The sequence below is a fragment of the Hyperolius riggenbachi genome, chromosome 2, assembly GCF_040937935.1.
Source record: "Hyperolius riggenbachi isolate aHypRig1 chromosome 2, aHypRig1.pri, whole genome shotgun sequence".
NCBI classification, from domain to species: Eukaryota; Metazoa; Chordata; class Amphibia; order Anura; family Hyperoliidae; genus Hyperolius; species Hyperolius riggenbachi.
In genome coordinates, this window is record NC_090647.1 from 92,281,900 (window position 1) to 92,309,051 (window position 27,152).

General features: G+C 45.7%; 1 protein-coding gene across 4 annotated transcripts in view; it reads right to left on the reverse strand.

Moving 5' to 3' along the window:
* Positions 1-27,152, reverse strand: part of STARD13 (StAR related lipid transfer domain containing 13) — a 390,032-nt gene that overhangs the window by 41,612 nt on the left and 321,268 nt on the right. For all 4 annotated transcript variants that reach the window (XM_068267055.1, XM_068267058.1, XM_068267057.1 and 1 more), the window contains 2 exons: positions 12,544-12,615; positions 4,725-4,806 (listed from right to left, as the gene is read on the reverse strand). In XM_068267055.1, the coding sequence (XP_068123156.1) occupies positions 4,725-4,806; positions 12,544-12,615 (154 nt within the window). The remainder of the gene's footprint in view (positions 1-4,724; positions 4,807-12,543; positions 12,616-27,152) is intronic.

Genomic DNA, 27,152 nt, shown 5'->3' on the forward strand with positions numbered 1-27,152 from the left:
GAGCCGTGGCTGCACTACAGTGAGGCAGTGGACCGCGGCCCGCCACAACATGTCCTGCGGCCCGGTATTGGGCCGCGGACCGGTGGTTAGGAACCCCTGTTTTAACTGATGAGACCACAGTATGACATCAGTGGCGTAGCTATAGGGGATGCAGAGGATGTGACCGCAGCAGGGCCCCTGGACTACAGGGGCCCACTAGAGGCCCTCCTTCATTCGTCTTATTAGCTTTTCATTGGTGCCACGCAGGTGATGATCACCTATATATCTGCATTGCACAGTGGTAATCCTTAACAAACAGTTACCTTACTCTAAATACACCTCTCTGATATCACAGCTGTTCCTGATAGATTTTTGGGCTCCATTTAAATAGAGTGCTTGCGGCCCCATATAAAACTCGCACTAGGGCCCCACGCTCCTTAGTTACACCACTGTATGACATACATGTCATATAGCGCCCACCCCTCGTTTGGTAATTCTCATGAAGGAGTCCGCACACAGACTTGAGGAGCAACCAACATAATTTTTTATTGTCCCATCACAAACATGTGCAAAAATAGTCTGACCTGCATAGGCCGACAATCGTTTCGGGGCCACCCAGGGTCCCCTTTATCAAGGCAGTTAGCAGAAAAGACACATGTACCGTGTATGTGTCTTTTCTGCTAACTTCCTTGATAAAGGGGACCCTGGGTGGCCCCGAAATGATCGTCGGCCTATGCAGGTCAGACTATTTTTGCACATGTTTGTGACAGGACAATAAAACTTCACGTTGGTCTCTCCTCAAGTCTGTGTGTGGACTCCTTCATGAGAATTACTGTTTAGCTGCCTCCGAGGTCGGCAAGCTGCCAGCGGGGGACTTGAGCAGCAGTGAGTGACTACGAGGGCACAGGATGGATGCATGGGGCTGGTAGAAGCCCAAGGTAAGTGAAACTCATTTTTTTTATTTTGCTTGACATGGACATTCCCTTTAAGGAGCAGGGGGAAGAAGAGGACAGCGTGGGCGAGACAGGTAAGTATAATACAGCCACTCCACTGCCAGGTCTACTCAGTGCACAGGTACTATACCACCCCATATACAGAAGCACAGCTCTTTCTAGAACAAGCAAGAGTGATCTAGCAGTTAGAGCTTCCTGCTGAGCCTGATAAAATGTACACGCAGGGAATAAGAAAACATATTCTAGTGAAATCCAATCAAACCATCCTTTATCTGATTAATTGCAGACTCTTCAGTCTATGCAGCAGCAATATGAGGTCACCATTGTCTGAGATTACCTCTTTCCTGCTGACATATCAAGAGATTGGGTGGATGTGTGAATTTAATCAATGTAAAAGTAAAGCCATCAATTATGCTGAGTGCTGACAATGACTAGAATTAGCAGGAAGATAATGCCACTGCATTGGCCATAATGAATGTTTAAGGTAGAAAACAGAACAAGTTAGTCACTGTACGCTAGTTCTTGTGTTCTCCTGGAGCTCGTCAGCTTCCGAAAGATGGTTACGTCAATGCAGTTGCCTGGCTGCTCGCAGTCATTTCTGATTGGGGCATAGGTCATGAGCCAATCCCATCCCTTACCCCCTTCCCTGCTGACAGAAGGAGTGGTTGTAGCTGCTAAGTAAAATGATATCCTGGAGTAGGGCTTTAAAGTACCCGTCACACAGTCATCTCAAACCCAATACATTAAAAAAAAAAAAAATCCTTCTTGGCCCTGTATATCTAATATAAGGTATGTATATACATTAGGAGTAAATAGATTTTATCTCCTTCAAGGACAAACCACAAAGATAAGTATACATTTTATTAATGCACATAAGACAACATAAGCGCCTTTAAGTATAGAAGCACTCACATTCCTGTTATGTGCTACCAAGGCACTTTGGTAATGACCTGAGCAAGCGGGCCAGCAACGATGAAATGCATTTGTGCGCATGAATAAAAAAAATACTGTATATTCTGGCGGATAAGACTACTTTTTAACCCTTGAAAATCTTCTTAAAAGTCAGGGGTCGTCTTATACGCCGGGTGTCATTGATGCCGGGTGATACGCCCTATCCTGTTACCGCCTCTCAGATCTCACTGCTGAGGACTGTAGTGAAGCGGCGCAGGCGCACATGTGTGAGATCTGAGAGGCAGAGAAGGAGGTAAACAGGATACAAGAGAGGGCCAGACGAATGAAAGAAGCGTATTTTATGGGCACAGGGCAATACTGTTATATACTGGGTACCACATACAGTACAGCACCAGTATCTGTTTAGCAACAGTATATAATGTTTTCTTTTAATTTTTATTTGGGATATGCCAAATTTTTATTTGGGATATACGGCGAGTATATCCCAAACTCTATATTTTAAAAGTTGGGAGGTCGTCTTATACGCCCAGTCGTCTTATACGCCGGAATATACGGTATACATACATATATATTGTGCCTCCAACAGTGTTTTTAGAATAGCTATAACCCCTCGGGGTCTCACATTGTAAACCTTGTGTACCCAATAAAATACAAGGAGTGCAACTGACCAGCACCTGCGAAGCAGACCTGGAATACTGAGCGGGAACGGTTATTTTCCCGTAGGCTCTAACGGTGGTTGCAAGTGTTGCAAATCACTCTTAAGAGTATAATATTTTACCATTCAATATACCAACTTGAACATAAAATACTGCACCATTAGGCTCCTGGTCTCTCTATCTCAATTTATATACTGTACTTGGAGGCATTTACTACCACCAGGAATCACACCAGAGCTTTCTTGGTCTTCCAACATTTTAATAAAAATGTGTGAATTGAAAACTAGAAAATATACATCAGTACAGGCCTGGCATGCTGCTTACTCGTGCAGGAAAGTTTAGAGGTAAACAGAGGTCTTTGAGACCCCTGAAAAAAAAGATTACTGCGTAGGAAGCCTGGGACGGGAGCTACAATTATTAATTCTTGTGCCCAGCCTTGGTATATGAAACATGCATTGAATATCCTGGTATAATATGTACTGTAGATCACTCATCCGCATCAAATGCACAGATAAGGGGTTCTGAGATTACCAAACTACCATCCTTATCCGGATATTCATTTCACGAGGGACAATTAGAAAGCGCTACAGCAACATGCTCAGTAAGGAAACTAGAGGCTAGTCAAGATTGCAGCCTCCATAATGTGTTTTAACTAGCCCGTCTTCCTTTATTAAGCAACTCAGGGTGACCCAAACTACTAGGAATGTGTGTTCATACAGCCTTATCAATCCCTGCCATGTACTGATGAGGACCAAAAGTCCGAAACAGGCTGTCTACATGTGGGTTTGATATGGCTGTGTAAAACTTAAAGCTATAGGCTTGCTATATACCAGCGGTTCTGGATGCTTGCTTGGCTTAACAAGGGCGAAAAGGGATAATTTGCAAATTTAGTAGTAGTGCATTGTGGGTAACCACAAATGTTCATTTACAACTGAATTATTGCAAATTTCCTTCTGTTTTAAGAAGGCAATTACACCAAGCTTTCCTTTATTAAGTGTGAACACCCACTCATGTCACCTAAACTTGTCCTGATTATCACCCGCATTATTTGCTTCTTCCAGCCACTAGAGGGTGCAGAGACTATGGCCCATATGCAATTAACTTTTTCACCTGAATTTTCTCCTAGGTGATATTTTCACACCATGTTAATTAAAACACCTTTTAAATCCCCAGCAAGCAAAAAAAAAAAATATTTAAAATAATTTTGATAGTACTGTTTCCTCTAATTATTATTATTTAGTATTTTATATATAGGGCCAACATCTTCCGCAGCGCTGTACAGAGTATATTGTCTTGTCACTAACTGTCCCTCAGAGGGGCTCACAATCTAATCTCTACTATGGTCATATATCTAGTGTAGGTAGCATGTAGTGTATGTATCATAGTCTAGGGCCAATTTTGGGGGAAGCCAATTAACCTATCTGTATGTTTTTTGGGGATGTGGGAGGAAACCAGAGTACCCGGAGGAATCCCACACAGACACGGGGAGAACATACAAACTCCTTGCAGATGTTGACCTGGCTGGGATTTGAACCGGGGACCCAGCGCTTGCAAGGCGAGAGCGCTAACCACTACGCCACCGTGCTGCCCTAATGTTGGTACTTTGTTAATTGCAAAGTGTTGAAAAGTTATTTTAAATAGAAGATGAAAAATTGTCTCCAGGGAGAAAACTTGGGAGAAAAAGTTAATTGTGTGGGACCTATATCTATTATTGTGAATGCAGAAAAAGTCTTTACTCATTTCATATTCTTTGCACCCCCTGTATCCTACAGAATTAACATAAATTTACACCTTTTCCCCTAAAAAAAATATGAAGAAACACACAGAACTACACCTGACTACCGTAGGAAAATCAGAAAGACGTATTAAAGTTATGGCTATTATTTTACTACATACAAAACACAGACAAAACTAAGGGAAAGAAGTATACAATAGAAAATAGGTGTTTGTATGAATTGGGGGGTAGTTTGAGGTGATCTAAATGTCTTGGAACCAAGGCCGTAAAATAGTATTTTGCAATGTGACAACAAATGTTTGGTGTAGCCTTCAAATAGTAAATATGGTATAAGTACAAGTCATTTTTCATATCCGCTCAATTAAAAAGAATTGTGTTCGTGAACATTTCCATACTAAACACAAAAATAACACCTAAAAACAAATACATTATCCTTAAAATAAAAATTGCAGAAAATAGAGCATTAGAAAAACGGTAGATATCGATTACCTGCAAAGTGGTTCTACATGGTCTCTATCAAGAAAATCATGGTCCCGTTTGACTGATGCAATATCGATTGGAAACTGAGAATCTGGAAAAGAATGAAAGATTTTACCTCAGTGTCAGAGTAACACAGGTGCTCACATTGCCTGTTCTCAGACTCCGGCGCCATTCCCTATGTTCCTGTAACTTCCTGTATGCAACTTCCTGTCATCAAGCCAGACTGTCTTTGATCATGCTCTCCATGCTGCCAGCCTTGGACTTTAGTTTGCGTATGAACATATTTGTCTGATGACAGACCCTAGGCCTGGTACACACAATGCAATTTCCCCATCAGATTGATGGGTCAATCTATAATTTTCGACATGTGCGATCTGCTCTCGGTTGAGAAAGGGATCGATTTTGTGCAGTACTGTTTTTAGACTCCGGTGCCCTTCCCTATGTTCCTGAATGTAGCACCAAAATCTCCAATCAAACACATTTTGAGTGATTTGAACATCCGGGTGCCTCAACATTAATAATTGGGTTTTCAGATACACAACCCCCTATATATTATAAACCCACCTATTTGGGGGGGGGGGGGGGGGGGTTGTCAACTTTACTTTTGTAAGGTAAACCCCCAGCCAATTAACAAGCTCCTAATTTTAAAATACACATGGGTTCCCCAGGACGGCCTTCCTGGACAACCAACCTGTATAGTGGATAGAAGTTAGAAAGTTAGCCGGGGTGGATGCCCCCCCTCCCCCCCCACCTCTCTTAAAAATTAAAAAAATAAAATAAAATAAACAAAAAACAGCATGGTTCCCCCGACCCATGCTGTTTGATTTTTGTTTATTTTTTTTTATTAAAAAAAAAGTACAGTAAATACCCATTAGTATAATATTAACTTGCACTTCAAGTAATGTGTTATAAACATTTTCAATTTAGGAAACATACCTGCATGTCAAGCAAGGACAGTAGCATTAGTAGCTTTCAGCTGGTATACACTTTGGGGATTGCCAGGGCCACAGTAACACAATTACATCCCATAGTGAATTCCTGGTGTGTCACTATGGGTCATGTTAATAAACGAGGCCCAGAAGGTATAAGAGGAGAGGATCAGCACCACAGTCAGGCAATCAGAATTTGTCAGCACCTTCCACATTTGTCTCATATCAACTGTCTTTTAAGCTAGGGCTTCCAATCGTTATGCTGCAAACTGACAGGCTGGAAACACAGAGTGTTGTGACATACCAGTGACCTGAGCATATAACTTCATCACACTGGCCAGGAAATCTGTCAGATTTCTTCTGAGCTGAAAATAGCTACCATAAACATTACTGAAAGCTCTGACTGCCTCTGCCAACCGAAGGGATTTTCCACTTTCTGCATAAAACGGAGAGTCCCTCAGCCTACAAGTGGGTAACCAACGACCTCACAATACTAACACCAGCAACCAATGTATCACAGTACAAGTGCTATTAATCGTTAACAAGAAGAAAGTATGGTCACATAAAACATTTTTTTCTCCAATTATACTGGACTACCATATCAACTTATGAACTAAGTAACTATATGACAGAAACCTAATAGGATTTTTTATATTTTTGATTAAATGTTAAGTTTTAACCCTTTTTGAGGGAATGTTTGGTGAAGTATTTGAGAAATCAGGTTTGTGTGTTGAATCACATAAATAACTGACAGTTTTACCAAATACTTTGAACATATAGGACTGCTATCTTAAAGGACTACTGTAGGGAGAAGAATATGGAGGCTGCCATGTTTATTTCCTTTTAAACAATACCAGTTGCATGGCAGTGCTGCTGATCTATTTGGCTGCAGAAAAGTGTTTGAACAACACCAGAAACAAGCATGCAGCTAATCTTGTCAGATCTGACAATAATGTCAGAAACATCTGATCTGCTGTATGCTTGTTCAGGGTCTATAGCTAAAAGCACTAAAGGCAGAGGATCAGCAGGATATCCAGGCAACTGGTATTGCTTGAAAGGAAATCAAGATGGCAGCTTCCATATTCTTCTCAATACAGTTGTCCTGTATGGCTGTAGGGGATCATCAGCAGGTTGCCAGAGAGCGGCTATCTCAAAATATCGCCCAGTGTCACATGGGTCAACCCGTAGCTTGAGCTGAAGGCAGTGTTGCTAACTCATCCCTTTAATTACTGACCTGTAATAACTGACATATATGCATTATACAGCTCTTGGGGCTAGTTAGATGAAGTTTATGTGCACGGTGGGGTAGTGATTAGATCTTGCCTTGCAGCACTGGGTCCCTGATTAGAATCCCAGCCAAGGCTCTATCTGCACAGAGTTTGCAAGATTCCCCCCGCCGGTTTCCTCCTGCATCGCAAAAACCTACAGAAAAGTTAAAGGGGCACTTTGGAGAAAAATTTTAAATATGTGCAAATATATACAAATAAGAAGTATGTTTTTTGCAGAGTAAAATGAGCCATAAATTACTTTTCTCCTATGTTGCTGCACTTACAGTAGGTAGTAGATATCTGACAGAAGCGACAGGTTTTGGACTAGTCCATCTCTTCGTAGGGGATTCTCAGGGATTTATTTATTTTCAAAAACACTTGAGGTGCGTACACACATGCGACTATAGTCGTTTGTAACGATCGTTCCCCGATCTTTACCAACGACGATCGTTACAAAAAACGAACCAACGACTATTAAGGCAAACGACGAACGATGCAAATCGCTACAAAACAAAGTTCTGTCTTGGCGGATTTTTACCACCGACGATCGTTAGCAAAAGTGGTACATCGTTGGAAACGATCGTTCGTACTAGGCTGGACATGCGCATTTCACTTTTTCTCCAAGGAACTTTACAATTTTATGCGCAGGCGCATTAAGTGCTTTTACGTGGTGTAACGTTCGTTCTAACGATGTGATCGTTACACACTTTTTACAACTAACTTTACTTCGGTCGTTCTTTCGTCAATTAAAAGTTCGTTCGTCGTCCTCAACGAACGATCGTTGTCGCATGTGTGTACGTAGCATTAGTGAATGACAGTTGCTCTGTCCAACTGCCAAAAAACTTTGTAGCATGCAGAAAGCTGGCCACCATCATTGTTTAAATCCGTGTTTAGTGAATATCTTTATAAAGAATAAAAGCCATGCTGAGAACCCTATGAAGAGATGGACTAGTTCAAAACCTGTCACTTCTGTCAGATTTCTACTACCTACTGTAAGTGACAGCAACATAGGAGAAAAATGTACTTCTTATTTGTATATATTTGCACATATTTTACATTTTACAGTTTTTCGCCATAATGTCCCTTAGATTGGCTTCCCCTCTGAAAATAGGCCCTAGACTACAATACATAAACTACACTATACATACTGTACATAAACATATGACTATGGGAGGGATTAGATTGTGAGCCCCTCTGAGGGACAGGTAAGTGGCGAGACAATATACTCTGTACAGCGCTGCGCTATAGAAATACTAAATAATAAAAATAACATAATAATAAGCAGCATAAGAACCTGCATAACTTAGATGTGTCAGGATGATTTGGCAACCCTGGCTGAAGGTGCAGTCAGGGACACTGCAAGAGCTCCTGTCGTCGTTCAGAGCACATGTGCTAAGTAAGTACTGCCAATAGGTATGAGACACAAAAGCCCCAGCTTCAGAATGCCAACACGAGCATCCACGAGCTGTGGTGAAGTCACCTGTCAGCGTGACAGGAACTCCTACAGCATCCTTACACATACCTCTAGGGAAAGTTGCGGGGATGATCCATGTGATGCTGGGGAAGATGTAGAGAGAGCAGCGTGTGACAACTGCTGATGCTCCCCTACAGCCGTATTAGTATGTTCCATTGCATAAGAGAGATGGAACAGCACCTGGGCAATCCTCTGTGGGTGTGTGGGAACCAACCCCTTGTACCAACAGGGTGAAGAACCGTCTTGTTTGGAGATAATGGTCCGCACCACATCCAAGTATAAATCAGCTTTATTGACGATCCATAAAATGCTGTGTAGCAGCTACAGCCCGCTGTTTCGGGTTACAGGCCATTTTACAAGCCGCTCTGCACAAGCCGCACAGCACTTTTGCTGAGCGGCTTGTAAAAGGGCACGTAACCCGAAACAGCGGGCTGTAGCTGCTACACAGCATTTTATGGATCTTCAATAAAGCTGATTTATACTTGGATGTGGTGCGGACCATTATCTCCAAATAAGTGTGTTCTGTTGCTGACACCAGGCTTACAGATAGGGAGAAGGCAATACCGTATATTAATTTTAGTAAGTAATTAAAGCATTTAAAAAATGCACTAAAAATTACTGCTTAGGTGCTATCAAAACACCGTACATTTTCATTTTTAAGATACCAGTCCTTTCATCATTTTCACATGCGTGCTTGAATGAACAGAAAGGCTTCACATAAATAATAACAGCATAAGGCATATAAAGTATGTGTGGGGGAGAGAGGGAACAGCATTCGGGATAGGCTAAGCTAAGTTTCATTTATGGCCTAAAGCATTAAACACAGCATAAAACTAACAGCAAAAAAGATATAAATGTTTTTGAAGCTACCGGAAGGGTTAATACTCAAACCTCTACTTCACTCAGAAACTAACTGATAACATTGCATTGAGGTACCCAAATTAGCAGATTGTGTACTGAGCTGCGTAAAGAATGAAGAAAATCTGCTGTATCCAGGGGAAGCAACAAACTTTCTCTGCTTTGTTTGCAAAGCAATTACTTAGTTACAAGTCAATATTATCATTTGTCTTGCAACCGGTAGTGTCAATTAGCTCTTCTTCTTCGCGGCTGCACTTCCATCCATGCACAAGCAGGGCCACACTGCGCAGGCACAACTTCGGCCCATGAAGAAGCATGGAGCCGCTTGTGCAGGAGGAGAAAGCCATGTACAAGCAGCTCTGTGCTCTGTGGTGCTGCACAAGCGAATGCCATATTGGCACCTGCGCTTGTACATGGATGGGAGCGCAGCCTCGTGAATATATTCAATAAGCCTTCGTCTAATACATTTGGGGGGGGGGGGGCCTGGTACTGGATCAGTGGGGGTGAGTATTATGACCCGATAGGATATGTTTAAGGATCCTTTGGACGGGAGCTCCTGAACAGTGCGTCCTCACGCCATGAGATTTCGGCCACGCCCCCAACAATGGAATCGAGGTAAGTAACTTACTTTAACTTTTAAAGTGTAGGCTTTAATTAGTACAGGATAGTGTACATGTAACTTAAAGTTTGAGCTTAAAGTTAGGTAATATTCAGAGAAAGGCATAAGGTTAGACACAGGGCTCATGAGGCGGGGTGAAACTTTTGCCTCAAGCGGGACTTCTAGGGGGGCGGCAACCGCCTGTCCGTGGGTGGGGGGGTTGGCCGCCGAGCTGGAGGGGTAGCGGGCAGGAAGGGGGTATTGGGCCTAGCGGTGGGAAGGAGGGTCGGACTCCCCCTCCCTCGCCTGGGTCCCCCGATCTGCGCTCCACCGCCAGCTTTAAATAGTTACGTAGCAGCCGATAGTAAGGGCGGGGATCACTCACCTCTTCCGGTTCCAGCTTGCGCTCCACTGACGTCACTTCCTGCAACGCCGTCCACTGTATTGTAAGTGGAAGTGACTCCCCACCGCTAGGCCCAATACCCCCTTCCTGCCTGCTACCCCTCCACGGCTTGGGGGGGGGGGGGGCAGCAATTTTTTCTAAGTTTGCCTCAGGCGGCAAAAAGTCTAGGGCCGGCCCTGGTTAGGCATAAGATGTGGTTAAAGGCTCAACTGAAGGAGAATTATGTTTGTAATGGGCAGAGATTTCCTTACAAAGAAGTGATTTCGAGCTTTTGACTTTAGTTATTTTTGAGACACGCACCAGCAACAAGCATGCAGCCAGTAGATCCAGACTAGAGTCTGATCGGCATGCTTATTCTGGACTACTGACTTATTGTATTAGAGGCAAAGCATCAGCACAGAAGTCAGGTAACTGGCATTGTTTATTATAAAATGAAGATGGCAGCCTTTGTATGCCTCTCACTTCAGGTTCCCTTTAAAGTGTACCTGAGAGAAGTAAAAGAAAAAATGTATACATACCTGGGGCTTCCTCTAGCTCCCTTCATCCTGATTGGTTGGGCATAGTAGTATTCCCCGACTGACTGGATTACTGGGCTGCCTAGCAGAGGATCCAGGTGGCCTAGGAAGATGGCTAGGGACCGGCCAGCATGAAGGGGGCAAGAGGAAGCCACAGGTATGTATACTTTTTTCTTTCCCTTAGTTTCAGGTTTCCTGTAAAGGACAACTTTAACGAGAGGGATATAGAGGCTGACATATTTATTTCCTTTTAAACAATACTAGTTGCATGGCAGTCCTGCTGATCTGTTTGGCTGCAGTAGTGTTTGAATCACACACCTGAAACAAGCATGCAGCTAATCTTGTCAGATCTGACAATAATGTCAGAAACACCTGTTATGCTGCATGCTTGATCAGGGTCTATGGCTAAAGGTATTAGAGGCAGAGGATCAGCAAGACAGCCAGTAAACTGGTATCTCGTAAAAGGAAATAAATATGGCAGCCTCTTTATCCCTCTTGTTAAAGTTGTCTTTTAAACTAGTGTTAAGCACAGAAGAGTAGGGAGGGTTATGACTGAGAAAGGACAGAGATGAATGTATTGTGACGCTAGTTAGGGAGTAAAGGTCATGGTGGGAATTACATCATCTGCCCAATATCCCACGCCCTGGTGTCACAGTACCGGGAAACCACTGCTGAACATACACGCAAGACAACAAAAACATCATAATACAATAATATGGAAACCAAAAGTTTGCTTTTTTAAAAACAGAACGAATATGCTATAATTCAGGTTGGAGTGAGCTCCAAGATGTCTCCCAGTGCATAACTGCTGAAATATGCAAATTAACCATTCTACCCTTAGACGCTAAACACACCTCCAGATCCGCTGGAATGCAATGATGTGTCAGCTTGTTAGTGATGCACTGGGGGACGTCTCGGAGCTCACTCCAACCTGAATTATCGCAAATTCTTTCTGTTTTAAGAAAGCAAACTTTTGTTTTCCGTGCATTTTAGTAAGGGGGCTTTTAGGACCATTGTAGCCCCTTACACACTCCAGTGAGTTCTAGTTCACCATGAGCTTGCTGGTTAGTCAATACAATAACATGGATTCGTTAAATGCTATAACCTCAATGATTATAATGTATGGAACATTGATTTTAGCTTTCTACATGTATTATGAACACTATGACAACATTTTCTATTACCACCAGTGGCTGGATAGGGTTAAGGGCTCTGCCTCTGACACAGGAGACCAGGGTCCAAATCTCAGCTCTTCCTGTTCAGTAAGCCAGCACCTATTCAGTGAGGAGACCTTGGGCAAGACTCCCTAACACTGCTACTGCCTACTGAGCACACCCTAGTGGCTGCACCTCAAACGCTTTGAGTCCCCCACTATCACTACTAGTAATAATAGTCCTAACTTTGAATCCTTCTCCATGCGTGTCAGAACAGAAGGAACTGAGGTGCCTTTGTAGTCTGTCCCGCACATAATCCATTAACCAGTTCTCTGCCGGGGTGGTCCGCTACTCACAACAACCAAGCAGACATAGTTTTGGGGGGAACCTTTATTATCCTGATTATTATATAAATATTATTCCTGAGAACACACCATTACTACTGTACGAAGGACTGGGTGGTCCTAATGAATGGGATCTGCTGTTGGGAGACTTCCTATGTTTTTAGCGGCTGCTGTAATTACGGTTTTGAAGCTCATAAAGCCAGGCCTCCCCAGGTGTGAGGTGGAATGAAGCACAGTGATGTCATGGCGAGAATACAAGGCAGTTTCATCACAAGGAGCTGTTACCTTCATAGAGCTGTGCGTACTGAGGAAATCCAGCCGCCCGGAGCCACTCGCATGCTTCTTTTGCTTCGAGTTCTAAAAATAAAGGATGTAAAATTAATGCGTTGCCTGGGCATTCATAGGAGAACACTATAAACACCATTTGGTACAGTAAAGTCATTATGGCTGGATAGAAAAATACATCTACAGATACCAAGAAAAATGTTCTGCGCGCTGGAATATGCTGCCAGATAAAATGAGGACTCAGCATACAGTACACTGGCCATACATGGGCAAAGTCTGCAACTGAGAAGAAACAGGTCTAAGGAGTTTTCTTTTTTTTAATAACTTGTTCTGTGCATTTTTAGGATTAGTATAAAAATACATTTTTTTAATTATATTTAACTATTTCAAATTAACACATTGATTGAAATAAAGTTGGCATCAAATATCAGCTGATAGATTTGTAAGGCTCTGATTTGCTGGTCATAATCATGCATTAAACCAGAAAGTCATCACAGCAAATCAGAGGCTTACAAATCTATCAGCTGATCAAACTGATCACATGCTTCTCTATGAATTCTCCTAAGCATTCTCCTAGTGGTGAGTTCCACGCAGCAGGCCAGTGTTAAAGGGATATGGATGTTTCCTTTTAAACAATACCAGTTGCCTGGCAGACCTACTGATCTCTTTGGCTGCAATAGTGGCTGAATCATACATCTGAAACAAGCATGCAGCTAATCCAGTCTGACTTCAGTCAGAGCACCTGATCTGCATGCTTGTTCAGGGGCTGTGGCTAAAAATATTAGAGACAGGATCAGTAGGAGAGTCAGGCAACTGGGATTATTTTAAAAGGAAAACCCATATCCTTCTCAGTTTAGGTTCCCTTTAACCTGCTGAGCGGTCTGGACGAGCTCAGCTCGTCCAACACCGCCAGAGGCTGCCGCTCAGGCCCTGCTGGGCCGATTTCCACCAAATAAAAAGCAGCACACGCAGCCGGCACTTTGCCAGCCGCGTGTGCTGCCTGATCGCCGCTGCAGCGCGGCGATCCGCCGCGTGCAGCGGCGAAAGAGGGTCCCCCCAGCCGCCCGAGCCCAGCGTAGCCGGAACAAACAGTTCCGGCCAGAGCTAAGGGCTGGATCGGAGGCGGCTGACGTCAGGACGTCGGCTGACGTCCATGACGTCACTCCGCTCGTCGCCATGGCGACGAGGGAAGCGAAACACGGGGGGCCGCTCATTGCGGCCTTCCGTGTTATTTCTTGCCGCCGGAGGCGATCGGAAGATCGCCTCCGGAGCGCCCTCTAGTGGGCTTTCATGCAGCCAACTTTCAGTTGGCTGCATGAAATAGTTTTTTTTTCATTTAAAAAAAACCCTCCCGCAGCCACCCTGGCGATTTAATCAGAACGCCAGGGTGGTTAATGATGATGACTACTGCTGACACCTGACACAGAAGCACGTATGCAGTTCATAGGAAGCATATTCTATGTATAGCAGCCTATTGTTGCAATGGAAAGGGCAGGATAACTGTAAGCTCACAAAATGTTACTATAAATTATTTATGAAAATAAAATAAAACAACTATGCCTAACTTCCACCACTTAATCTTTTTAATTAACTTGGTACAAACGAAGTAACAGAACCATCTAAGTAAACTATGAAAAACTGGTGATAAAGGGTTTATGCTGAAAAATGTTATATTACATCATTCCAATAAATCTGATTATGCTCAGCACCATTGCTAAGCGTGCATTCATTCATAGTTACAGTTTGGTTGAAAAAAAAAACACATCCGCCATTTCTCTCACTATTTCCATCAGGTGACCCCGCTGAGGAACAGAGACACTGCATTGAGAGACACTGCATTGAGAGACAATGCATTGAGAAGGATAAGGATACCACACGTATTTCCATTTAAAACAAGGGTGATTGCCTGGTTATCATACTGATCCTCTACCTCCAATATGTCAAGCCACCAATTTAGGATGCAGATCAGGTGCTCTGACTGATCTTTTACCACACTAACCACATGCTGGTTTCAGCTCTGTCTTTCAAATGCCACTGCACCCAGAAAGATCACCAGGACAGCCAGCAATTGCATTGTTTAAAAGCTTGGTGAAATTTGCCTTCTTAAAACAGAAGGAAACTTGCAATAATTCAGCTATAAGTGAACATTTGTGGTTACCCACAATGCACCACTACTGAATATGCAAATTACTTATTTTTGCCCCTGTAAGCCAGGCAAGCATCCAGGACCGCTGGTGTATAGCAAGCCAATAGCTATAAATATTACACAGCCACATCAACCTCACATGTAGACAGCCTGTTTAGCTATAGGCTTGCTATACACCAGCAGTTCTGGATGCTAGCCTGGCTTACAGGGGCGAAAAGAGGTAATTTGCATATTCAGTAGTGGTGCATTGTGGGTAACCACAAATGTTCACTTATAGCTGAATTATTGCAAGTTTCCTTCTGTTTTAAGACTGCAATTTTCACCAAGCATTGCTTATTAGTAGGAGGGCTTTTCAGTCTCTTTTATCCCCATATACATTCCCAGTGGTTTGGGTCACCCCAAGCTGCTTGGTTACTCTATTGTTTAAAAGGAAATATATATGGCAGCCTCCACACTTCTTTCACAACAGGGATACCCAAGCTGAAATAAAAAGCAGATAGTCCAGTGGCTTCCCATCTCCTCCTCATCCCCACGGTTGCCGCGCATTGACCCCCTGAACATATCAGACAAATCAGCCGGATATGTTCTTGTGGCCATTCTCCCCGGCGTGTAAGATCATGGCAGTGACTGTGCCTGCGCAGTAAGCCAAAGCAGCTCATTCACGAAAGACTTTGTGCTGCTGCACTTGTACAAGTGCAATACAGCCATGCTATTGCAAGAAGGGGTGTGCGGTCGTGAACTAAAAGAAGGTACTGGCAAGCGGTGGTGGTGTTGAGGAGTACGTGAGACCTCTGGACTATCCAAAGACTTTCCTCTTCTTAGGTAAGTATCTGTGTTTTATTTCACCTCTGGTTTGCTTTAACCGCTCCCGGACATTGCTAATTGAGACCTACGCTCTGTTTGGGACCTGTTATCCCTGCCAGGGCGTCATATAAATCTCTGTGCTGCATGCTCATGCCGATTGTTCCCCTCTCCCACTGCTGCAGCCCACTTGCTTTGCTATCGGTATGACAGCAGAGCTCTGTGATCCAGTCATGAGCCGATTTAAGTGTCTCCTGACCCTGTGATCACTGTGATTGGCTCACAGTGTTCACAGAGTCAAGAGCCAATTAAATCAGCTCATGACCGGCTCACAGAGCTCTGCTGTCACACTAACAGCAGAGCGACGTGAGCCTCAGCAACGGGAGAGTGGCATGAATGGCGAGAGAGACAGGTGCGTGCGGCGTGATGTTGGTGAGCCCCATTTTCTGACCATATATAATCTGTCATGTTAAACAGAATGAGCTCTTCTTACAACATGCAGCGTAGTGTAAGAATTGTAGGGGGAGACAGACTAGCATGGCTCCCACTGACCACAATGATTAGAAAATCAGGTGGGTACAAGTATATTTAATTTAGCGACATGATATTTGTAAAGCACTGCAGAAAACGCCACCTTATATTATCCACTTGAAGACCAGGCTAATTTTTGCTAAATGACCCACTGCAGCTTTAAGGCCTCGCAGCAGGGCCACACAACTCAGCACACAAGTGATTCCCCCCCCTTTTATCCCCACCAACAGAGCTCTCTGTTGGTGGGCAATGATCGCTCCCCCAGTGTTTTTTTTTTTTAAATAAATATTTGTTTTTTTTTGTTTTTTTTTATATATATATTAAATTTACCTATTTATTTTTTTATTTTTTTCAGGGCTGTGGAGTCGGAGTTGGAGTCGGGGTAATTTTGGGCACCCGGAGTTGGAGTCGTGGTTTCAGAAACTGAGGAGTCGGAGTCGTATGATTTTTGTACAAAATCCACAGCCCTGTTAAGTATTAGACTAAGGAGTCGGAGTCGAGGAGTCGGAGTCTGAGCAATTTTGGGTACGGAGTCGGAGTCGTGGTTTCAGAAACTGAGGAGTCGGATTCGGAAGATTTTTGTACCGACTCCACAGCCCTGATTTTTTTTCCCTAACTCCCTTCCTCTCCTCAGGCTTCGGCCTATGAGAGCCGATCGCTCTCCTGTGTCCCAGGGATACAGCCATGTCACACGGCTGTCCCCAGTACAGCTCTGCTGCAGATCGCAGCTCTGTACTATGCTAATAGACGGCGGTTTCGCCTTCTAACTGTCTCCGAGCGACGATCGCCGCTGGGAGACTGAAGGCGGAGTGGAGATGCTTGCGATCTCCTGCAAAATCCTGGGGCTGCCACCGCGGTCACGCCCAATGGCGGTCTTTAGGTAGTTAATGTATAGTAATTCTTTCTCTACAAAATGCTTTCAATAATTTGATTTTGTATGAGGAGTGTGAGAACACACAAGCCACACTTCTGTTTGCAGGAATACTTCTGTAACATACAGTAGGAGACGTAAATGCAAGACTAAGCACTGCCTCTCCAGTGTAAACACACGTTTAACAGAGACCTTGAGTTTTGACTAAACACATTAACAATAGTTAGCAGGGCCAACGCGAGCAATCCTTTTTTGGCTCAGTGCTTTTGCTGGAAAGCCTCTGCGCCAGCTCATTAGTCGTTATTTACATAGACGGCAGTTTAATGCCTTGGCCTCTGAAGCCCTTGTAGCATTGGAGAGTACATGCAGTTCTTATGGAGGTAGAAATACTCCACAGATAGCTGTAAAGGAACACATCTGTGCCTCAGTAATGCAAGTGCTGCAGGATGTCACTGAGGAATCCAATGTCACAGAAGATTTTCCTTCTACTCCTCCAATTACTGTGCAGTCATAAAATACAATACAGCTTGTTCATGGGCGGAGTTACAGCATGGTAAATGTCATTAAATATAACTGAACATGTATTTTCTGGTATCCAAATACAATAGCAAATAATATTGTTGTTTCATGGATGATGTGTTTTGTTTTGCACAGTTCTGTGAAACATGACTGGTGCTCCATAGATGATACAATATAGCCTGTGCTCCATGGATGGTGTGGTGTGGGCTGTACTTCACAGATGATACAATATAGCCTGTGCTCCATGGATAATGTGATATGGACTGTACTCCATGGATAGTGTGGTATGGACTGTGCTCCATGGATAATGTGATATGGGCTGTGTTTCATGGATAATGTGATATGGGCTGTGCTCCATGGATAGTGTGGTGTGGGCTGTGTTCCATGGATGAAGTAATATGATCTGTGCTCCATGGATGATGTGGTATGGACTGTGCTCCATGGATTGTGTGGCATGGACTGTGCTCCATGGATTGTGTGGCATGGACTGTGCTCCATGGATTGTGTGGTATGGACTGTGCTCCATGGATGATGTGATATGATCTGTGCTCCATGGATGATGTGGTATGGACTGTGCTCCATGGATTGTGTGGCATGGACTGTGCTCCATGGATAATGTGATATGGGCTGTGTTTCATGGATAATGTGATATGGGCTGTGCTCCATGGATAGTGTGGTGTGGGCTGTGTTCCATGGATGAAGTGATATGATCTGTGCTCCATAGATGATGTGGTATGGACTGTGCTCCATGGATGATGTGGTATGGACTGTGCTCCATGGATTGTGTGGCATGGACTGTGCTCCATGGATTGTGTGGCATGGACTGTGCTCCATGGATTGTGTGGTATGGACTGTGCTCCATGGATGATGTGGTATGGACTGTGCTCCATGGATTGTGTGGCATGGACTGTGCTCCATGGATTGTGTGGTATGGGCTGTGCTCCATGGATTGAGTGGCATGGACTGTGCGCCATGGATAATGTGATATGGTCTGTGCTCCATGGATGATGTGGTATGGGCTGTGCTCCATGGATGATGTGGTATGGGCTGTGCTCCATGGATGATGTGATATGGGCTGTGCTCCATGGATGATGTGGTATGGTCTGTGCTCCATGGATAGTGTGGTATGGACTGTGCTCCATGGATGATGTGATATGGTCTGTGCTCCATGGATAATGTGATATGGTCTGTGCTCCATGGATAGTGTGGTGTGGGCTGTGCTCCATGGATAGTGTGGTGTGGGCTGTGCTCCATGGATGATGTGATATGGTCTGTGCTCCATGGATTGTGCGGCATGGACTGTGCTCCATGGATTGTGTGGTATGGACTGTGCTCCATGGATTTTGTTGCATGGACTGTGCTCCATGGATTTTGTTGCATGGAATGTGCTCCATTAATTTTGTTGCATGGAATGTGCTCCATGGCCTGTGCTCCATGGATTGTGTGGCATGGACTGTGCTCCATGGATTGTGTGGCATGGACTGTGCTCCATGGATTGTGTGGCATGGACTGTGCTCCATGGATGATGTGGCATGGACTGTGCTCCATAGATAGTGTGGTATGGACTGTGCTTCATGGATTGTGTGGCATGGACTGTGCTCCATGGATTGTGTGGCATGGACTGTGCTCCATGGATTGTGTGGCATGGACTGCGCTCCATGGATTGTGTGGCATGGACTGTGCTCCATAGATAGTGTGGCATGGACTGTGCTCCATGGATGATGTGGCATGGACTGTGCTCCATAGATAGTGTGGCATGGACTGTGCTCCATAGATTGTGTGGCATGGACTGTGCTCCATGGATTGTGTGGCATGGACTGTGCTCCATGGATTGTGTGGCATGGACTGTGCTCCATGAATTATGTGGCATGGACTGTGCTCCATGGATGATGTGGCATGGACTGTGCTCCATAGATAGTGTGGCATGGACTGTGCTCCATAGATTGTGTGGCACGGACTGTGCTCCATGGATTGTGTGGCATGGACTGTGCTCCATGGATTGTGTGGCATGGACTGTGCTCCATGGATTGTGTGGCATGGACTGTGCTCCATGGATTGTGTGGCATGGACTGTGCTCCATGGACTGTGTGGCATGGACTGTGCTCCATGGATTGTGTGGTATGGACTGTGCTCCATGGATGATGTGGCATGGACTGTGCTCTATGGATTGTGTGGTATGGACTGTGCTCCATGGATTGTGTGGCATGGAATGTGCTCCATGGATTGTGTGGCATGGACTGTGCTCCATGGATTGTGTGGCATGGACTGTGCTCCATGGATTGTGTGGCATGGACTGTGCTCCATGGATTGTGTGGCATGGACTGTGCTCCATGGATTGTGTGGTATGGACTGTGCTCCATGGATTTTGTTGCATGGACTGTGCTCCATGGATTGTGTGGCATGGACTGTGCTCCATGGATTGTGTGGCATGGACTGTGCTCCATGGATTGTGTGGCATGGACTGTGCTCCATGGATTGTGTGGCATGGACTGTGCTCCATGGATTGTGTAGCATGGACTGTGCTCCATGGATTGTGTGGCATGGACTGTGCTCCATGGATTGTGTGGCATGGACTGTGCTCCATGGATGATGTGGCATGGACTGTGCTCCATAGATAGTGTGGCATGGACTGTGCTCCATAGATTGTGTGGCATGGACTGTGCTCCATGGATTGTGTGGCATGGACTGTGCTCCATGGATTGTGTGGCATGGACTGTGCTCCATGGATTGTGTGGCATGGACTGTGCTCCATGGATTGTGTGGTATGGACTGTGCTCCATGGATTTTGTTGCATGGACTGTGCTCCATGGATTGTGTGGCATGGACTGTGCTCCATGGATTGTGTGGCATGGACTGTGCTCCATGGATTGTGTGGCATGGACTGTGCTCCATGGATTGTGTTGCATGGACTGTGCTCCATGGATTGTGTGGCATGGACTGTGCTCCATGGATTGTGTGGCATGGACTGTGCTCCATGGATTGTGTGGCATGGACTGTGCTCCATGGATGATGTGGCATGGACTGTGCTCCATAGATAGTGTGGCATGGACTGTGCTCCATAGATTGTGTGGCATGGACTGTGCTCCATGGATTGTGTGGCATGGACTGTGCTCCATGGATTGTGTGGCATGGACTGTGCTCCATGGATTGTGTGGCATGGACTGTGCTCCATGGATTGTGTGGTATGGACTGTGCTCCATGGATTGTGTGGCATGGAATGTGCTCCATGGATTGTGTGGCATGGACTGTGCTCCATGGATTGTGTGGCATGGACTGTGCTCCATGGATTGTGTGGCATGGACTGTGCTCCATGGATTGTGTGGCATGGACTGTGCTCCATGGATTGTGTGGTATGGACTGTGCTCCATGGATTTTGTTGCATGGACTGTGCTCCATGGATTGTGTGGCATGGACTGTGCTCCATGGATGGTGGGGCATGAGCTGTGCTTCATGTATTGTGTCCTGATCAATAATCACCAAGGAACAGTATGTGGACGTGGGGGGACATTCTAAGTCTTGTAGGAAGGGACAGTGTCAATTACTGCCCAGAAGGATTATGGTACAGTGATCATAATCTAAAAAAAACTAAAAGTTTTGGAGCAGATAATGGCATCACACAGGGTAACCAGAACAGTCCACAATGTATTTTCTGTATTAAATAGATGCATAGTAGGCAACAATTTATTTTTTTAAATAAAGACATCTTTTGAAAACAAATGAGTTGTGTTACTATTTTAGCATTACTGTAAAATGACCTTTCCTTCCTCTTTTCAGCTGAGTAGATCTCAAGCATTTATTAAAATAGCTGCAGCACAACAAACTGTTATTAGGATCTAAAACAGAGGTGTCGAACTCAAATACAAAGTGGACCACAATTGAACACTGGAACCAAGTCACGGGCCAACCTCTTTGTCTAGTGGCCCCCTCCCTCCCCTACACAGCTCCCTGGTGTCTAGTGGCCCTCCTCTATACAATTCCCTAGTGTCCAATTCCTCCCTCCCCTATACAGTCCCTGGTGTCTAGTGGTCCTCTCTCTCCTATACAGTTCACTGGAGTCTAGTGGCCCCCTTACTCCCCTATACAGTTCCCTGGTGTCTAAAGGTCCTCCTCCCCTATACAGATCCCTGTTGTCTGGTGCCCCTCCTCCCTCCCCTCTACATTTCCCTGGTGGTTACTGACCCCCCTCCCTCTCCTATACAGGTCTCTGGTGTCTAGTGCTTTCTGACCTCCCTCCCCCATATGGCTTCCCTGGTGATTAAGGGCTTCACCTCCATTATAGCTTCCCTGGTGGTCTAGAGTGGCCCAAACATAATGCCTACTGGGGAAACCAGGTGTGGGCCAAATTTGATGGCTAATCTGGCCTGTTGGCCAGAGTTTGACATGATCTAAAACCAACTTTAATGACGTTTACATTTTACAGAGACCAACAACAAAAGCAAAACTAAGAAGAAAGTGAAAAGGTTAAGCATCTCAAGGTATGTGTGCACTACGCCACTCTGCACAACCACTTGTTGTCACTGCGTATAACACACAGAGTAGGACTCTCCATAGCAGGATGATAAATATAGTAACTGGCATCAGTGCATCTGCTTCACTCACCAGACATAATTAAAACGCAGCTTGGCAACTTTCCCTGTACAGTTTAGGGGCTTAATGAGGGCAGCGCTTTCGTTGATATCAAAGATACTGTTATTCGAAAGAGTTTGCCATAATTGGACTTTTCAGGCATACATAATTATTTCAGTTATTCAATAGGAAACATCCACTCAGGGCGTTTTAGTGTTTGTGTTATGCAACAGTTAGAGATCCAGCCAGCCATACATTCATTGGATTGTACTGTGCACAATATTAGTTTTAATCGACGATCTTAAAGTCTTGTCTTAAAACGTGTGCGCTGTCAGGCATAAACAGTGAGTGTAGGTGAGCTCCAGCAGATAAAAACCACCAACTTTTATATGTTGCATTTTATTTATTACTGTTTACGCTAGAAGAGCCAAGCATGCCTGATCAAACAGCAGGAAACCCATTCACACCCTGCCAGTGTCTTCACTAAAGGCGACCCGCAGTGAAATTCTGATGGCTCGTCAAGCCCAAAGGCTCATATACACATCCAACATAATGCATAACCAACTACACAACATGACCAACCGCACCTAACAAGTATGTATACACATGCCAACCAACTAAACAACCAACTCATTGAAATACTATGCGTGCCAGCTACATGACAAACTGCACAGCATGTCTGCATTCAAAAACAACAACGTTGTTCAAAAGACTTGTGCACACATTCCAACCTGCATGATAGTTGGGCAGATGAATCCATCGGTTGCAGGGACGTAACTAGACTTAATAGGGCCCCCTTGCAAAAATGATAGCATGAGGCCCCCTTGGTCCTGCCCGAACCCCATGCAGGTCACGTGATTGGTCACGTGATTGGCAGCAGAGAGTGTTCAGCTGTGAAGCAGTGTCTGGAAGCATGAAAAAATGCACACGGGTTTTGCGAACGGGGAGGTTTTTATGCTAATTGGCTGCACTTGTGATTGGGGAGAAAGAGGAGGAGGGCCCCCAAAGCTTCTGGGCCCCCCTGTGATGGGGCGGGTTGCAGGGGTGATTGTTACGCCCATGTCCGGTTAGATCTGGCAAAAAACCTGTTATCAGTTGATGGTCTTGTTGTTTACCAGCCGTACACACACCCAACTTATCTTCCAACAGTCCAAGTTTAGAAGATAGTTGGGCAGATTGTTGGGACATGTATATGAGCCTTTAGCACACTTAAGGAGCCCATACACTTGTCGATTTCAGCCATCGATCAATCGATCAATCGATCAAAATAGGTTCTATCAAATCTATCAATCGATTTGCAGCCGATTTCGATCGATTTGTACTAATTACATTATGTCACACTTCAATGATCATTATGAATGGCTCACACTGATCAGGGGGTCAGGAGCAAACTAAATTGGCTTTTGGCCAGTGCACGGAGCTGTGATGTCATTATGACAGCATATCGATCGGGTTAAATCTGCATGGAAGCTAAAATTATATTGGCATCTCATTTGCCATCACTATTCTTCTATATATTTGCAACAGTTACTATTTCCAGTAGGAGAGGGAAGACAGAGGGCTTTACGTTGTCGGGTACAGAAACACTGAGAAAAGCACAAACTTCATCCTTAACCACTTGCCGACCGCCCACTACCAATTGGCGGCTGCAAAGTGGCACCCCCAGGACTGCGTAACGCCGATCGGCAGCGGCACCTGGGGTACTGATCAGCCGGGGATCGTGAGCAGGGATGCGCATGCATCAGCCGGCATTAGGCTCTGCCCACCTGCGACGTCAACTCGCCGGCCAATTAGCAGCGCCCGCGGGTTGTTAACCCCCGATCTGCCGTATAGAAAGCGTATAATACACTTTGTAATGTATACAAAGTGTATTATACAGGCTGCCTCCTCCCCTGGTCGTCCCAGTGATCGAGGGACCACCAGGGGAGGAGGCAGCTGTGCATGTAAACACACAAGCACAATGATCCTGCCCCCCCTGCCCCCCTGATTGCCCACAGCACCCCTCAGACCCCTCCTGATCACCTCCTCAGACCACTGTTTGCACCCAATCACTCCCCTAATCACCCATCAATCACCCCCTGTCACTATCTGTCAACGCTATATTTTAGATTAGGTCCTAAACTGGCGGCTCCTGATCACCCCCCCACACCCTCAGATCCACCCCAGAACCCCCCTTCCTTTGTACTGTATACATCTATTCTCCATTGTAATCACCCACTGATCACCTGTCAATCACCCATTAATCACCACCTGTCACTGCCACCCATCAGATCAGACCCTAACCTGCTTCTTGCGGGCACCTGATCACCCGTCCCCACACCCTCAGATTACCCGCCCTCAGATCACCTCCCAAGTGCATTGTTTACATCTGTTCTCCCCTCTAATCACCCACTGATCACCCATGAATTACCCATCAATCACCCCCTGTCACCACCTGTCACTGCTACCCATCAGATCAGACCCTAATCTGCTCCTTGCGGGCACCCAATAACCCGCCCACACCCTCAGATCGCCCTCTGACCCCCACTGATCACCTCCCCAGTACATTATTACATCTGTTCTCCCCTCTAATTACCCACTGATCACCCATCAATCATCTCCTGTCACCACCTGTCACCCCCTAGCACACCTACCCATCAGATCAGGTTCTAATTTGCCCCGTGTGGGCTCTTGATCACTCGGCCAAACCCTCAGATCCCCCTCAGACCCCCTTCCGATCACCTCCCCAGTGCATTCATCGCATCTATGCTCCCCTCTAATCACCCCGAGACACCCATCAATCACCTCCTGTCACCACCTGTCACCTCCTAGCACTCCTACCCATCAGATCAGGCCCTAATCTGCCCCCTGCGGGCTTCTGATCACCCGGCCAAACCCTCACCCGCCCCACCGCAGTGACAGAATTTTTTTTTTCTGATCACTGCAAAAAACACTGTACAATAACTGCGGCGCTGTAAAGATCAGATTTGATTTTTTTTTTTTATCAAAACTCAGTGACCACAGCTTTCTACTTCACAAGTATTCCCTTTTGCTAGGTAGGTGCTCTTTTTCCTGGGTAGTCTCAGAGGAATAACCCCTAAATTTAGCAGTCCAAAATGGCAAAAAAGGGGTATTCCGCTGAAGAGGCCGCCGAGATTTAGGCCCAGTGGGGCGAGTGCGATTGGGAAGCCTCATCCGACGAATCATCCAGGTTGGAATACAAACCGGTGAACAGCAGTGGCTCTCTGACCAATAGCAATGACGAGGTTGAGGTTCCGGCTAGAGCCAGGCGTACCACACCTCATGACACTGGACCGCAGGATCAGACTCAAGAGCAGCAGAGTGCTGCTAGCGCTGATCCGAGTTTTCTTGGTGAGGCATGCACCAGCAGCGTAGCATCTCCTGGACCTAGCACCAGTACTACCGTAGACCCTGGTGAAGTGGCGAGCACCAGCATGGTAGTAGAAATTGGTTCAGTGGCACGTGCATTAAGACCCGAGTCGCAGCCACCAGCAAAACGGGCTCGTACTGCCCATAGTCTCCCAGAGGTGCTGGCAAATCCCAGTTGGCAATCCCCTGGTTCCGTCGCACCCGTACTGCCCCCTTTCACTGCCCAGTCTGGAGTCCAGGTGGAGACAGATAATCTAGGATTGGCCCTAGACTTTTTTCATCTGTTCTGCATCGTGGATCTCTATGGTTTAATTGTGGCTGAGACCAACCGTTATGCCACACAATATGCAACCGCCAATCCGAGAAGCTACCATGCACAGCCTTTTCGGTGGAAACCACTCCAAGTTTCCAAACTTAACATTTTTTTGGGCCTTCTCCTTAACATGGGTCTGGTCAAAAAGAATGTATTGCAGTCTTATTGGTCTACACACCCAATACATCACATGCCCATGTTCTCTGCTGCCATGTCCAGGTCACGATTTGAGAACATCCTGCGCTTCCTGCACTTCAGAGCCAATACAACCTGTCATCTAAGAGACCACCCTGCTTATCAGAATTGTTTATTTCGCCAAGTACAACGGGGGTTGTACCCGGAATTATTTTTGGCTCATACAGGGTCGGTGATGGTACAAACACATACATGCAATCCTACAACACATACAATCGGGTACAGTATGGAACAAAGTAAGCATATACCTATATATACATACAGCACATAACTATACTGAAGGACGCGTGGGGAAGTCTGGAGTGCTGTGTGAGGGGAGCAGCCACATCTACTGGCGGCGCTCGCTCTGCAGCAGTTCCAGATGCCCCGCAGTGTGTCCTGAAAAAAGTGGATAGAGAAAGAGAGAGAGAAAGAGAGAAGGAGAAGAAAAAAGTGGATAGAGAAAATGAGAGAGAAGGGATAGCTAAAGTGAGAATGAGGAAGAAAGAGAGAGAACCAATGCAGGAGGAGAGAGGCAGAGACCTTTTAAGGCTGCAGGGTGAACCCCCCTGGGTACAGTCCAACAAACAGTCCGCTAAGCAAAGCAAAGCAAGCCCTTGCTTGCTGCCCTATATAAGGTGGTCATGACCATAATCCATTTGCTGGTGGTTGCAGGCAGAGGGGCCCCGGTACTCCTGGGAGCAGGTCTGATGGAGGAGAACAAGGCCTTCCAGAGCTCGCAGGGATCCAGAGCTGCTGTGTAGGCTGGTCTGAGTGGCCTGGTGGACGATGGCAGAGGGGATTCCAGCGCTGCACTGTGCTGGCGATCACTGCAGGCTCGGTGGTGGGGAGCAGGGCCTGGCTTAGGCAGACTCCGGGTCCTCAGATCGTTGCAGGGCAGCTACATTCTTCGGCGGCGTCCTGTTGCCCCGGCAGCAGAGTTGAAGCTGCACCATGGGATCCTGTGGGTCACTGTACCTCATGGCGGAGGCTGGAGGGGCTGGCTCGGGGCAAGAGTCAGGCAGCGAAGGGTGCCGGGGCTGAGAGAATCAGCTGTACCTCGTGGCGGTGGCTGGAGGGGCTAGCTCGGGGCGAGAGTCGGGCAGCGACAAGGGAGCCGGAGCACGGGCGCCAGAACAGCTGATCAGCTCATGACCGATTCCACAAAATTCGGCCCCTAATAGACCACCTGTCATCAAAATTTGCAGATGCTTATACCACTGAACAGTCATTTTTAGGCATTTGCTTTCCAGACTAGTCCTCACGGTTTTGGGCCCCCCATTTTAGAAAGAAGACACCCCAAGGTAATCTGCCCCTTG